At 32.8% G+C, this 14,790-nt stretch overlaps 2 protein-coding genes across 2 annotated transcripts; both read left to right on the forward strand.

Annotated features, from left to right (window-relative positions):
- The first annotated feature begins 3,589 nt into the window (after positions 1 to 3,589).
- Positions 3,590 to 6,643, forward strand: LOC116108439 (TMV resistance protein N-like). The gene is made up of 3 exons (XM_031394687.1): positions 3,590 to 3,641; positions 3,837 to 4,059; positions 5,791 to 6,643. The coding sequence occupies exons 1-3, from the start codon at positions 3,590 to 3,592 to the stop codon at positions 6,641 to 6,643; spliced, it is 1,128 nt and encodes a 375-aa protein (XP_031250547.1).
- Positions 6,644 to 7,165: 522 nt separating this feature from the next.
- On the forward strand, positions 7,166 to 10,598 carry LOC116108440 (disease resistance-like protein DSC1). Its single transcript, XM_031394688.1, has 5 exons — positions 7,166 to 7,387; positions 7,957 to 9,207; positions 9,304 to 9,494; positions 9,611 to 9,826; positions 10,361 to 10,598. Exons 1-5 carry the CDS (start codon positions 7,166 to 7,168, stop codon positions 10,596 to 10,598), a joined length of 2,118 nt encoding a protein of 705 aa, XP_031250548.1.
- Positions 10,599 to 14,790: the final 4,192 nt, after the last annotated feature.

Genomic DNA, 14,790 nt, shown 5'->3' on the forward strand with positions numbered 1-14,790 from the left:
GCTGTTGGATATACGAACTTTAAACTTCCTCTGGGATGCTCAGGCGTCAATACACATAAGCTAGTGCCTTTCATGATCATGATCAATTGCTCCTTCTCCACTTTTAATGTGTTAATTTTTAACACATTTTTTATTTTTTATTTTTATATTCTGAATGCAGGTTAAACTTCAATTGATAATTAGGCTATGCTTCTTTCGTCTAGTGTTAAGCTTTGGTGACTTACTCAGATTCATGAATGACAAAATGGAATTGGTTCAGTGTGATGGCATGGGAGGTACAATGGCCATGTGATTTTTCTTATTGCTACCCTTGTTGTGATTGATTGAAAGAGATGCAAATTATCATGCAATTTAGTTTTAGTAAACACTCCATCTGGCACCACGTGGTATATAGAAGCTGACATTCTAACATGATGTCTTCTAAGCAAATCATCTCTGACATCTTTCCAATGTTGAACATATTAAGTTGTTTCATCAGTTATTGATAACGATGAACATTGAAATTTATGATGAATTTTTGCTAATTACTTTTATTGTTATGAATTTCTATACATCTAATCATTTGATGCAATGCCAAACAACACTTTTATCAGGTCCTCTTATTTACTTTCAACAATTTGTTGCTAAAGAATTTGCATTCTCCTTTTGTTTTCAAGCATTACCTCATGCGCATTTTCATTCAATTTCTCAATTTGTATCCTCCAGAATCTTTATAAGATCCAATGTACCATGTTCTGTTGCGGAATCCAAGCAAGTATGTACAAAGACCTTCAGGTACATTGTATGCATAGTTGTGGACTGGTAACTAAAAAAATTGGTAAACATAAAATAATCAATAAGAGTGTTTCTTTAAAAGTTTCTCTATAGCTGCTAACCCTTGAAGCTCTTCATTGCTTTTGCAGAGTCAATTCCTGATAATAATCAATTAATTATGGATTGATTGGTAAAAAGTTATGGGATTGTATCTAAACTGAGCATGGTGCAGCTTTTTTGGTCTTATTATGGTTCAAGTGCTCTGTTGTGCCCCTTTTCGCTAATTGAGCTTCACTTATATTCAGAGATATCTTTGTCTAGCAATAGCATGGAACATAAAAAGAACTTCTGGTTACTCCCCTGTTGTGGCTGCCAGAATTGTTTTTGGTGTTCTGAGTTTATTGATGTTGGGATAAAATTAACTCAAAAAAAAAAATATTAACAAATATTAGGTTATTTCTTTTTTAGCTTTCAAGCTTGTGAGTACAATATTGGTAAATATTCAAGAATTCATTGATGATTTGCCAAGGCATCCAGAAATAATTAATTACTTACATTGCAAGTAGACAACCTATAAATGTTGTTGACACACGAATATGAAATGAGTGTATGTGATATTATTCTCATTCTTATAGTATTTTAGATATTATTCTTTTTCATTTATTATAGAGATTGCATCATTATTATAATATTTTTTATCCTTACATATCTATCACATTTTTTTATAAATAGGCAATGTATTTAATTTAATTCATACAATTCAATATAATTAAATTGAATTCTTCTTAAATATCTCTTGGACATATATCGACCCTTTTAGTTGTCTCTCATGCCCTCTCAAAGATATCTCTTGGACATACTCCGGTTCTTTTTAATTGCCTCTCTTACCCTCTCAATTATGACAAATGTAACTATTAACAAAACTATAAAGTAATACATTTACAATTAGTTGATGTCCATAAGTTTAATATCATTGATAAAAAAAAACTAATGTAATTTAATTTTGTCGGACAAGTTTGAATTAATTAATTTATCTTTTTTTGAGTATTAAATCTCAATTGTTTCGTATTTCAATTAGAGATCCTTATGATCATTGTTGAATTTAGTTAAATCTCCTTTTATTATTTTAATTTAATTAGGAAAAGTTAGTATATATGGGTTTTATTTTATTTTCACAAATTATTCACAATTTATGAAAAACTTTAAAGGACTTATGTTACGTATTCTGACTAGGGGTGTTCAAAAGAACCGATTGGAACCGGAACCGACGGGTACCCGGGGTTTGGTTCTGGTTCCTACCTAGAACCGATCGTCAATGGGTAGGTTCCAATTCTAAATTTTTGAAACTGTCACTGTGCAGTTCCGGTTCCGGTTCTTACAGTTAGAAATCGGAACCAGAACCGGAACCGAAAACCAAGACTAATATAAAATAAAATTAAAGAGTAAGGGGGTTAATAAAAAACTTTTGTAGAAAAAGTAATGTGAATACATTTATATTTATATTTCATAACATTTAAAGTAAGTTGGATTGACTTTTGAGAATTTACCTTTACAAAGTAATAGAGTTTATAATTTTATTTTTGTTAACAAGTGCCGGCTTGGGGGGGGAATCTGGCTTAAAGGTTTTTTTTTCTATTTTAAAAACTTTTGGGGGGTAATATAATTTTACAGGGTACCCGAAACCGGAACCGTTGTTACAGGTTTCGATCTTGGTTCCAAATTTCAAGGAACCATCGGTTTCAGTTTCTTCAAAAAATGTTGGGTGCTCGGAACAGAACACCCTTAATTTTGACGTTCTCCAAGGGGTTGCATGATGGATTGATAGTTTTCTCTTATGTGATTTTATCTTTGCCAATCAACTCCATCACATAATCCTATGTTAATTATTTAATTGTTAAAAAGAAAAAAAATCAACCTATTTCCTAGAAACTTTCATAGAGAGAATAAACCCTATAGGTTCCATTGCCGTTAGTTAAAACTGTAATCTGACAACGACTAATGAACAAAATATCTTAATTACCCCTGTTATCTTAATTTGGAATGACTTCAATACCCTCCTACACCAAAGTCTCCCTACACACATTTGCCATCCACCCACAAATAATATATTTAGGGTTCATTCCATTTTCCCCTATGAGATCGCTTAGGATTACACACATCCGCTTTGTCAAGAAAGTATAAAAAAATCCCCTGTAATTATTAAAAGCCCTCATAAATAATATCAAATACCCTTTAAAAATATCACACTCCTTTAAAAAATTGTTAACAATCCTCTTATATGAGGATATTTAGCACTTTCAAAATAAAGCAGACGAATTTTAATTTTAAACAATCTCACACGAGAAAAATGAATAAACTCATATTTTATTTTGTTAATTTTATTATGGTATTTTATAATTTTTTTTTTTTTTTTTTTTTTAATGAAGAACCTGAATAACAAAGTACCATTTTATCCCTATTATCTCAAAACTAACGGAAAAATATCCGCGTTTGACTAACGGACGGGTTCTTTAGCTATTACATTGACCCAATAAATTATAAATTAGCTTCACACGACCCTTGCCGGCTTCACCTTGTTCCCACTATCTTTCGCCAACACGAAACTTGATGAATTCTCCCTCAATTTTAAATTAAAAAATCAGCATTCTCCAACGTCACAAGGAATAATCCGTTATAATTAATTTGTATATTTGTTTTTTTCCTTATTAATTAAACGAGAGGATTTTAATATTAGCTATGATAAATTTTATTCCTGGTTTACTATCTCAAAGTCTTTGAGAAGAGAGTAAACATATCCCCAAACTCCGGAGAGTCTGATAGCTTCGAGCCAGGTACAATGGCTTCTTCTTCACCTCATGTAAAGTATGATGTTTTTCTTAGTTTCAGAGGTGAGGACACTTGCGATAATTTTACCAGCCACCTCCATGCAGCCTTGTGCCGAAGAAAGATTAAAACTTTCATCGATAATGAACTTATAAGAGGAGATGAGATTTTGCCATCTCTTTTAAATGTGATTGAAAGATCAAAGATTTCAATTATCATTTTCTCTAAAGGCTATGCTTTTTCTAGATGATGTCTTGAAGAACTTGTAAAAATCCTTGAGTGCAAGAAACTGTACGGCCAAATTGTGATACCGATTTTCTATCATATAGATCCATCAGATGTAAGGAAGCAAACAAGGATTTTTGGAGATGCATTTGTTGAACACGAAGGACGATTTAGGGAGAGGCAAGAGATGTTGCCGAGATGGAGGAATGCTTTAATTGAAGCAGCCAATCTATCTGGCTTTGATTCAAATGCCAACAGGTGAATGCTTTTGCTTTGACATTATATTTTGAGTGAAGTTCTACTCTTACATGCTACTTTTACTTTTGGCTTTCTTTATTTTTATTTTTATTTGTCAAGATAATTCTTCTATATACAAATCACAATTCAACCAGAACTGGCCCTTTTAATGCAATCCATCTTAATTGTTTGAAAATCGAAATAGAGTGTGTATATAATTTTTTTTGGTCTTATTTAATAATTCTTATAAAGGATAAAATTATAATTAAAAAAAATAATAAATGGGATCTGATAAGATAATAGACGGTAGGCAACATACCCATATTTAAATTGAATTAAATTGTAATTGAAAGTTATTGTTTAATTAGCTTATTATTTATTTGTAAGCATAATTACTCATACAGTATGTCATATGATACTCAACTGTTAATCATACATCTTGTTATCACATGTTATGGTTTAATTAGTTGTACTTTTATAATAACACAACTGAACAATCTAGTTGTTGAAAAGAGGATAACCAAAAAACCAACAATTTCTTGATAAAAGTTGGATTTTTATAAGCTTTTAATGGATAAGTTCTATATGCTATAAGCTCTTTTTGCATAGCCTTAGTTAACCAAACCGCGAATGCTTATATATAGCTCCTTGATGACTCTAAAATATAGACCAATGTCTTATTAACGGCAAAGTTGTCGGGTCTTGGTTGACCGATTTCACTGGCTGGTCAAATTGGGTGTCCAAAAGTTTAAAATTTATCAAATACACCCCTATAAGTTACAGTTAAGTCCCTGCAGGTTTAAAATTTAGGAAACACACCCCAAATACAAATGGACGGTCGATTGGTTGGTGATGGCGACATACCAAATGCAATCTCAATCATCCCTTGAGCAATTTACCGAAGATCTGGTCGAAATTGGTTCGACTTCAACCAAATCTCACCATCGTCGACATTGATAACCCAAGTCAGATCTCACTACTTTCAGCATCGACAACCCTCCCTATCACCATGAAAATACTCCCCTCAGCCTCCTGACCAAAACCCATCTCACTCTACCCTCGTTCGCCTCGCCAATTGTCGGCTACTGTCGCCATGAGTTTTTTTTTTTTTTTTTTAATGTCGATCGATTCACTCATTGGAAATCACCTTCGTCGCCATCGTTGCACTCACCGGCCCTTCCTCTTCAAAACCCTCAACATCTCATCCTTCAATTGTTCGTCGATCATCATCTTAATTTCTAGAGTTTTCGGTGAATAGGGAAATTGGTTACCCGACTTGGTGAAGGCCTCGGGTCCCGGTTCAACCGGTTTAGTCGGTCGGGTCGGGCCAGGTTTTAAAACATTGAACTATAGACTTTAATTATTAAATGATGTATGTGGAAAATTTTGTATTGTACTGTTTTCAAATAAATATGATAACCTTACTACATTCTTTATATTTTTAACCAAAAAAATTATAGATTAAGCTTAAAGTTTAATTTTTAAAAACAAATTAGATTGATAAGAATAAATTAAAATTTAATTATTTACAATTAATTTGATACTTAAATAAAAATTATTTACAATCAATTTGATAAATAATAAAAATTATAGATTTAATTATTTGTAAAACAATTCAATTGTATCATGCCCAAAAAGTTTTCATTTTCAAGGATGGATAAAAGTAGGCTATTGGAATTAGACTTCGTATTCGTTTCTTTAACACTTATTCATGCTTATATATTGTTCTTTTTACTTTTGTTTCAAATGTAGGCCTGAATCGAACCTCATTGAGAAAGTTATTGAAGAGAGTTTAAAGAGATTGAATGATATGTCATCTAGTGATAATAAGAACTTGGTTGGAGTAGCAATGAAGATCCAAAAAATTAAATCTTTACTGTCTAATGGGTTGAATGAAATACGTAAGATAGGAATTTGGAGGATGAGTGATATAGGTAAGACAACCATTGCTAACGTAGTGTTCAACGAAATGTTAAGTCAATTTGAAGGTTCCTATTTCATTCAAAATGTTAGGGAAGAATCAGAGAAACGTGGACTAAGTCAATTACAGAAAGAACTTCTTGCTACAATATTAGGGGATGGACACCTCAATATAACACTCACTTTCACAAGAGAAATGCTTAGACAGAAGAAAGTTCTCATTGTTTTTGATGATGTCACACACTTAAGTCAAATAAATGAATTAATTGGACATCTTGAAAACTTGGGTTCAAGAAGTCGAATCCTTATAACAACAAGAGATAAGCAAATACTTAAAAATTGCGGATTGGATGATGCTACTATATATGAGGTCAAAGGATTACATGGTGGTGAATCTTTTCGACTTTTTAAACAATATGCCTTCAAACAAAACCATCCCATTGATGAAGATTATATGAAGCTATCAAATAGAGTAATAAGTTACACCAAAGGTGTGCCTTTAGCTCTTAAAGTCTTAGGTTCCTTTCTACTTGATAGAGGAAAACACGAATGGGAGAGTGCATTGGATAAATTAGAAAAGTTTCCATATAAAGATATCCAAACAGTTTTAAAGATAAGTTATGATGGACTAGATGATGAAGAGAAAGATATATTTCTAGATATCGCATGCTTCTTTAAAGGATGAGATGAACATCTTGTAGAAGAAATTTTGATGTTAATAGCTCCTTGGCACGTATTACAATAAGTGTTCTCATTGATAAGGCTCTCCTAACTATTTCAAGCAATACCATAACAATGCATGATTTGCTTCAAGAAATGGGTCGGGTAATTGTTCGACAAGAATCCATTAAACCTAGTGAACGTAGTCGATTGTGGCATCATAATGATGTTCATTATGTACTGAAAAAAAATACGGCAAGTACAAAAGACATTAACTTTCAATTTTTATTTTATATTAGTAGCGAAATTTAGAAAAAAAAAAAAATTATTTAGGAGATTATCATCTTAATTTATTCCTGTAAAATTAGTTCATGTGATACAAAAGACACTGGCTTTGAATTTCTATTTTATATTATGAATGGTGTGGGTAACTTATCTTGTTTCACATTTTTTTTTTTAGTTGTAGGGAACTGATATAGTACGAGGGCTATGCTTTGATATTTCAAAAGTGAGAGAGATACGCTTAGATCCTTGTGCTTTTTCAAGAATGGATAATCTAAGATTCTTAATAGTAGATAACTTAAAATGCAAAGACAACAATAATAAGGTGCATGGTTTTGAAGGCTTGGAGTTTGATTTTGCAGAGCTAAGATGCTTCTGTTGGGATGTTTACCCCTTCACATCGTTGCCATTGAAGTTTTATCCAGAGAACCTTGTAGTACTTGAGATGCGCAACAACAATCTTGAACAACTACGGACTGGTATCAAGGTATATATATGTTGATTTTGTTGGAGTTGTCGACTACTTCAGCATTAATGGGTAACGGAGACGCACTCGGAGGTCCCGCTGCCCGGTGAGCGGGCGGGTGCCCCGCTCCCCGGTGAGCGGGCGGGGGTCGCGGGGGCAGCGCCCCCTAGCCCGTAGGCGGTTTTGGGCTTTTCCATGTATAACCGCTGTAGGATTCCTTTTAAGTTATTAATTCCTTTTTGGGTTGGGCTTAGGAATAGGAATTCTTGTAAAACTAGGTTTAATCTCTTAAACCTAGTATATAAACATACTTTTCTCTTGTTATGGGTGAGAGAACAATTCATTCATTGTAAACGAGAGAAGTGAGGCATATTGCAATAATATTGACTCAGCTGGACGTAGCCTACATTGGATGAACCAGGGTAAATCGCGCGTATTACATTCTTTGTTTACTGTTTGTTTTGTTTAACGATTATTATTTTGTTCCTGTTGCTTCTCTATTTCGTTCAGATTTCATATGACAATTTTCTTCTATAAATTGAAATACGAGATTTTCTAATTTGTGTAGTTATTTTCTTTTTCTACTGCAGAATCTTGTTAATTTAAAATATATTGATCTAAGCTACTCAAAACATCTTCGTAAAGTCTCGGACCTCTCACAGTTTCCATATCTAGAGAGCTTGATTTTAGAAGACTGTACAAGTTTGTTTGAGATCACTCCTCCATCTCAGAATCTCAATAAACTTGTTAATTTGAATCTGAAAAATTGCAAAAATCTCATCAGTCTTCCAATTGGTATTCAATCAAAGTCTCTTAGAGATGTTATTCTCTCTGGCTGCTCTAATCTCAACATAGCTCCAAGCATCTCATGTAATATAGAACGACTGTGTTTGGATGGAACTGCAATAAAAGAGTTATCTTCTTCCATCGAATGTCATTCCAAACTAGTTGAATTGAATCTGAAAGACTGTTTAAGGTTTGAAAGTCTTCCAAGCAGCCTTTGTAATCTGAAATCTCTTCGACATCTTAATCTCTCTGGTTTGTCAAATCTGAAGACTGTTCCAGAGATCCCACCCAAGATAGAAGAGTTATATTTAGATAGAACAGCAATAAAAGAATTGTCTTCATCAATTGAGAATGTATCCAATCTAATTAAATTGGATCTGAGAAATTGTTCAAATCTTGAGAGTTTGCCAAATGGCATTGGTAAATTGAAGTCTCTTAATTATCTTAATATCTCCGGTTGTTCCAAACTTTGCAGATTGCCTAAAGACATAGGAAATTTGGAAAGTTTGGAAGTTCTAGAAGCTAATGGAGTGACTATAAGAGAATTACCTTCCTCTATGGTACGTTTGAAAAACCTTCATGATTTATCTTTCGAGAGATGGAAGAGTCAAGAGCCGGTGTCTTCACTATCACCTATTTTATCAGGTTTGCAATTTTTAAGGAGATTAAATTTGAATAACTGCAGTCTTACAGAGCTACCCAATAATCTTGACCAGCTGCCCTTACTCAGAGATTTAGAATTAGAAGGAAACAATTTTGAGAGCGTACCAACAAACATCATCAACCTTTCTAAGTTACGCCTCCTTAACATAAGGTTTTGTAATAAGCTTCAATCTTTGCCAAAGCTTTCACGTAATATACAAGATCTAAAGGCAGATGGTTGCAAATTGCTGAAAGCATTATCTGGTTTGACAATTCCATGTCAGGGATATTACAAAAGGACACTTAGCTTCATCAATTGTTTCAACCTAGATTGGAATGTACTTAGAAACATCCTGAAAGATTCTGTATTGAAAATGTACTCAGATAGAACTTTGTGGTTGGAAGTTATAGAGGTATCTTTCAATCTCTCTTAATCCGATATGATTTCAATTTCTTCTTTTATTGATAAATTAACCATTTTAGAAGTAACAATTCTTATAGTGGCACAGGGAGTTGGCAGTCGAGAAGGTTGTATGTGTTTCCCTGGAAGTGAAATTCCAGAGTGGTTTGACATTCAAAGTAGTGGATCTTCTATAGAACTTCCCAAAGGTTCGTTCAATCAAAAGTTTCTAGGTTGTGTCTTTTGCACCATTGTTGGATTCCCAGATTATCATCGTTTCTACAATGACATGGTAATTCGGTATGAGTTACGCCTGAAATGCAAGATGGTCACAAGACAGTTGCTAAAACAAAATTTTCGGTTCTTAAACCCAAGTATACTGAGTCAGATCACATATTCGTGGGATATAATTGCAGTACATCTGAGTTTCATGAATTCCCTTGTGATACGGAGGCCATCATCATTTTCAATAGTCCAGGCAGTGTAATAAAGAAGTGTGGGTTACATTTATTGTTCACTCAAGGGATTGAGGAACCTATGAAAAGATCCAGATTTTCTATCTTTGATGAAGATGAAGCTCACTCTAAGAGATTGAAATCTTCAAATTTCTTTGAAGGTGAATCCAGCTCAAGGTATAATTAATTCAATAAGATAATATACCTTCTTTCTCTCTATTTCTACACTATTTTCATGCTTATGACTGATTTTGGAATGAGTTTCTTCTTTTCTCAATTTTATGTTCATATAACTTAAGGAAATCTGAGTTTCATATTGAGTAATTCGAATGTGTAATTCATGATTAAGGTTATTATTAGTGATCATCATGAGCTTATCGGCAACATTAGTATATATAAATTATATCATTTAAACCCCTTTGTATACCTCTTAACTAATTCAAGTACGTTAAAATAAAATTTAAGAACAAATAAGTATGTTAAAATGTACTTCTATTGTTTCTTATTAGTAGCTGTAAAATGTACTTCTATTGTTTCTTATTAGTAGCTGTCTTTTAAAATATGATTAGCTAAGTAATTCTATAAGTAAATAGGTTCATATTTTCCTGATACGTATGAATTGCATTGATTTATTTCATATATTAATTGATTGATCATGATTTTCTATATGCTTTTCTTGTTTAACTATATTATCAATTTGGATGTGAAAAGGTCTGAGTTGCATCTAGTACCACATGAGAAAGAAGTAGTGGAAGAGTTCAATCCAAGTACAAATGAATCCAGTAGCTTTACTCTTTTGGATTTGGATGAGTTCTCTCAAGATTTTGTTGGATCAACAATGGATTTGACTGCCACAACCACCCTGCAGCCTACTGACAACGACGGGGTAGAATCTAGTACTGGAAGTGGCTGCTATTATGATGAAGATGAAGTGATCAACCATAACTGATAAATTGAAATTTTTTTGAAGGGTGAAGCCTATCTTATACTTTCGTTTTATGAATATATTGGTAAGTCCAGATCTCAATTTCTAAACCAAATCTATCTGCTTTGCTCTCAATTTCTATGTCATGTTCTTTAATCTTCAATAAGTGCAGAAGCCGAATAATATTTTCGGGTGAGAAGAGTAATATGTACTAATATAGGGATATGCTGCTTGGATTCATGCAACATTTTCTGGTGGTAACAAAACTATAATCCAAGTTCAGACAATCCTTTCTTTGTACTAGTTAATATCAACTTTTATTTGTGGTATTTTGTTTGGTTTAGGAATAATTTTGACCATTTCAATGTATATGTTTTGCCAGCAAATATTTCATAAGCAGGTGAGGAACCATGGAGTTTCTACAGGTTTAATGGATGACCCATGGATGTTGCCCAAGAGTTTCATGCTATGCTAGCTCATCAAGACAATTAAGTTTAATGAATTTTAAGTACTCCGATAGTATTGGCAACTGCTAACTCTACACGAGTAGTGGAAATTATGATTCTGAAGAAGTTCATTATTGAGGGATGTATGCCTATCAGATACCGGTAATTCAAATCAATTACTTACTTCCTTTTATCAGCACAGAGTTCCTTCTACTTTTATCAGCACAGAAAAAAAATGTATGCTAATTTTTCTATAGTTTCGATCTAATTTTTTATTCTTAATCTTTGTACTAATTGTATCGCCAATTTGATATGTTTTCCTGAAGAAATATGAACTTAAGCTCGCAACTCGCAAGGAAATCACAAGAGAATGAGCCAAAATCCTCTCCAAGGATATACCACCTTACAAATGCTCCCCATATTCATTTTACAAATCAGACTATTTACTTCTAATTATTACAAAGCAACCCAGTATACTAACATATGGGGACTATTTTGTAAGGTGACAAGTATTGGATTTTTTTTAATCTCTGCCAAATAGGGGTGCATGCGTATTTTACCAGGGTGTGATTTGAAACTTATCAAAATTGTTGTTAATTGGTTTTGGGGTGCAAACTACAATCACCGGAACATTGGGTATACAAGAAGTTTTACAATTGAAGGTGGATTAAAGAGAGAATTTGAGATGTTAGCCCATGGTTTTTGGCTCACGGTTTGGCAGCTTATTATATAATATATATAAAAAAATTTCTCTTAGTTTTACAAAGGAAAAGAAGAAATGAGATGAGAGGGAGCTGAGAGTAAGAGAAGAAAAGTGAGAGAGGGAGAGTGTTTTTTGTGTCTTCCTTTCACCATTTTCGTGTGAAGAATTGAGAGAGAGTGAAAAGCAAAATTGAGTTGGAGAGGAGAAGGCCAAGAGGTAATTGAAGGAGAGAAATTTTTTGACAAATTTTGGTAAGAGGAGCAAGGGATACAATGCATGCATTTCAATCGTATTATTTATTTATCAATTCTTTCTTTCTCTCTTTGATTAGTTCTTACTTCTTGCAACCATTTTGGATCAAATAGGTGACGAAGGCAAGAGACCCGAGCACTTGAGTTAAGAGCAAAAGGAGAAAAATAGTGAGTGGAATAGTATAGCATAAATTGCATGCTTTCAAAAATTTCATGTTCGATTTGGGTAAATCGGGTGCTGTGCTTGCTGCCTCCTGTTAGTTTTCTTTTTGGTGTGTTTGGTTTATGGGAATAATAATCTATGTACGGCGATGAGAAGTAGACACGAATTAGTAATCTAAGGTGTTCAAATGATTCGGTATAATGGAGAGTTATGGTTGGACAACATGTGTGATTTGGAGCTCATGATTTCTTAATACTTTTTTAAAAAGTATTAAAAAAGTATTAATGTTTTATAGATTTTACAATTTCAACCCTAGTTAACTTCATGATCTACAAAATAAATTATTAATTAACATTTTTTTAACTTTTATCTTCTCTTTGTTTCCTCTTATTTTCTCTCAAATTATATTTTTCCTTTTGGTTGGATATTGAAGAAAGACTACTCTTTTGGATTACTGGATTACAAGGTAAAATGATGCTCATTTTATTTTTATTTTTTTACTTAATTTTTTTTCGTTTAGCTTTCTTAATTGATGAAAGATCATGAGCTATAAGATTTTGTTGAATTTAATAAATTAGTTTGAACTTGGAAGATTAAATTACTATATTTTGATTTGGGCATTGATTTAATCTTATTCATGTTGAGGTATGAGTTAATTAATTGTTATTTTAAGTTGGGTTTGATAAATTTTGGTTAGTTATTGAGTTAATTTTGAATGGTTTAAAGAATTGATGAAACCTTAAGTTGTAGAGATTTGGGGATTATACAACGTTTTTAGAATATAAAAAATCATGAGAATAATTGTAGAATTGATAATTTGATATGTATAATTTTTAAAATTATATTTTTGTGCTTATTACTTCAGTATATATTTTATTATAAATTTATCAACTTTGATATTTTGAATTCACTGACTCAGAATTCTGGCTACGTCTTTGTATATATATATATATTGGGATCCCACATTATTATTAATTTGGGAGTGGGTTCCTATCAATATATGAATTCTTGGAGACATTTTAGTATGGTTTATATTACACGCATGTTATTTTTGGTGTTAAGAGATGGTATGGGTATTGTGTAATAAGTTGATTGTTGAAGTGGGAAAGTCTAGCCAATTGGTGGGGCTGGTTTGTTTGATTGGAAAATTAGAATAGCTCTATATTAGGTTGAAATGATGAGATTTTGTATGGAAAGATTTTGGATGTTGTTAAGGAAGTTTTCTTGACATGGTTTTGTTGAAATCTTAAATATTTGTATTATTATGGTGAATTTTTAAGTGTGATTTTTGTTTAAAAATTGAAAATCTTGATGTGTAATGTGTTATGTGCTCGGCCGGAGGTTTTGAGAGGGATTGGACATGAGATTATTTGCTGGAAATTTCATTAAACATGAATGCTTGCTGCTTGTAATTGTTAGTGTTAGGCTGGAAGTTCTCGAAAGTAGAGTATGAAATTGGTGGCTGGAAGTTTATTTTTAAGTCTGTATACTTTTTGTTTTGGATCCATTATTATTGATTGGACATTTTGGAGGTTGGTGACAATTTAAAAAGCATACATGCTTAAACTAACATTAACAACATAACTCAAGATCTTGAACATACGATTCTCACAATCCGTACAATTAGGAAGCATACCTGTCAACAATTGTTCAATATGGATCTCTTAGATAAATTGATTTCTATCTCTTGACCTTAATGTTACACAAACCTTAGATGGAGTCAGGTATTTTTTTTTTTTTTTTTTCTAAATTCTATATACATTTAAACATACATTTCTTTTTATGTGTAACCGTAATAGGTGGAGAGAGAACCAATTTATATGTATCTTCTTTAAATTTGGTACGTCCATCAAACAGTCGAATGTACAGACAAGATTTATTTGCGATTAAATCATTAATATTAATGCTCCTAAAATCGGGCTACTCAATTTTGAATAAAATCTTACATTCTTCCACTTGGCCCGATGATTAAAGACACTAAAAGTTTAATAGTATAATGGTTAAGTGCACATAGAGTAAATAAATATCTTCTACAATGTCTATCATAATTACCATTCCATAATAAACTACAAAATACAGGTTATGGCGGCTGTACACTATTTAGATTGTATACTCCCTTCCATACACCACAATACCTGCAACTTATCACAGTTGGTTCATAAGTGATATATAAATTTCATCATGGTCCACAATAATGTCTCATAGAGACTTTCCTTAACATCAACTCAACGCAAATTATGTGTACACCATTATGAGAAACAAGAAATTAATTAATGTATATCAGAAACACATTAGTGAGCTCAGCGTGTCATTAACATCATAACCACATCATCTATCACAACAACCAAGACCTATTCTATGTACATGTTCTTTAAATGTCTTGGGTGGTAAACCTTTAGTTAACAGATCTACAATCACGATCAGGGGTGATTTTTAGCATTGGGAACGACTGAAAAGTGATATAGCAAAACCCTAAGGGTGGCTGACGGCGATCGACGAGCAATCAAGGTTGGAGGTGTTGGGGTTTTTGGTAGGGAGATGCCGGTGAGGCCAGTAGAGGATTCGAGGGTGATTTTAGGCACTGAAATCCGCCGGAATAATGGAGAAAGTGTTGGAATGTGAGAGGGGGTGAGTGAAAGGAGCAGGGGGTGTT

Source organism: Pistacia vera, unplaced genomic scaffold (genome assembly GCF_008641045.1).
Source record: "Pistacia vera cultivar Batoury unplaced genomic scaffold, PisVer_v2 Contig564, whole genome shotgun sequence".
In the NCBI taxonomy this organism is placed as follows: domain Eukaryota; kingdom Viridiplantae; phylum Streptophyta; class Magnoliopsida; order Sapindales; family Anacardiaceae; genus Pistacia; species Pistacia vera.

Coding starts and splice junctions, on each gene's coding strand:
- LOC116108439 (XM_031394687.1), top strand. CDS start 3,590: ATGGCTTCTTCTTCACCTCATGTAAAGTATGATGTTTTTCTTAGTTTC. Junction 3,642..3,836: donor TGTTTTTCTTAGTTTCAGAG/GTGAGGACACTT, acceptor GATGTCTTGAAG/AACTTGTAAAAATCCTTGAG. Junction 4,060..5,790: donor TTTGATTCAAATGCCAACAG/GTGAATGCTTTT, acceptor TTTCAAATGTAG/GCCTGAATCGAACCTCATTG.
- LOC116108440 (XM_031394688.1), top strand. CDS start 7,166: ATGGATAATCTAAGATTCTTAATAGTAGATAACTTAAAATGCAAAGAC. Junction 9,208..9,303: donor TGTGGTTGGAAGTTATAGAG/GTATCTTTCAAT, acceptor ATAGTGGCACAG/GGAGTTGGCAGTCGAGAAGG. Junction 9,495..9,610: donor TACAATGACATGGTAATTCG/GTATGAGTTACG, acceptor ATATAATTGCAG/TACATCTGAGTTTCATGAAT.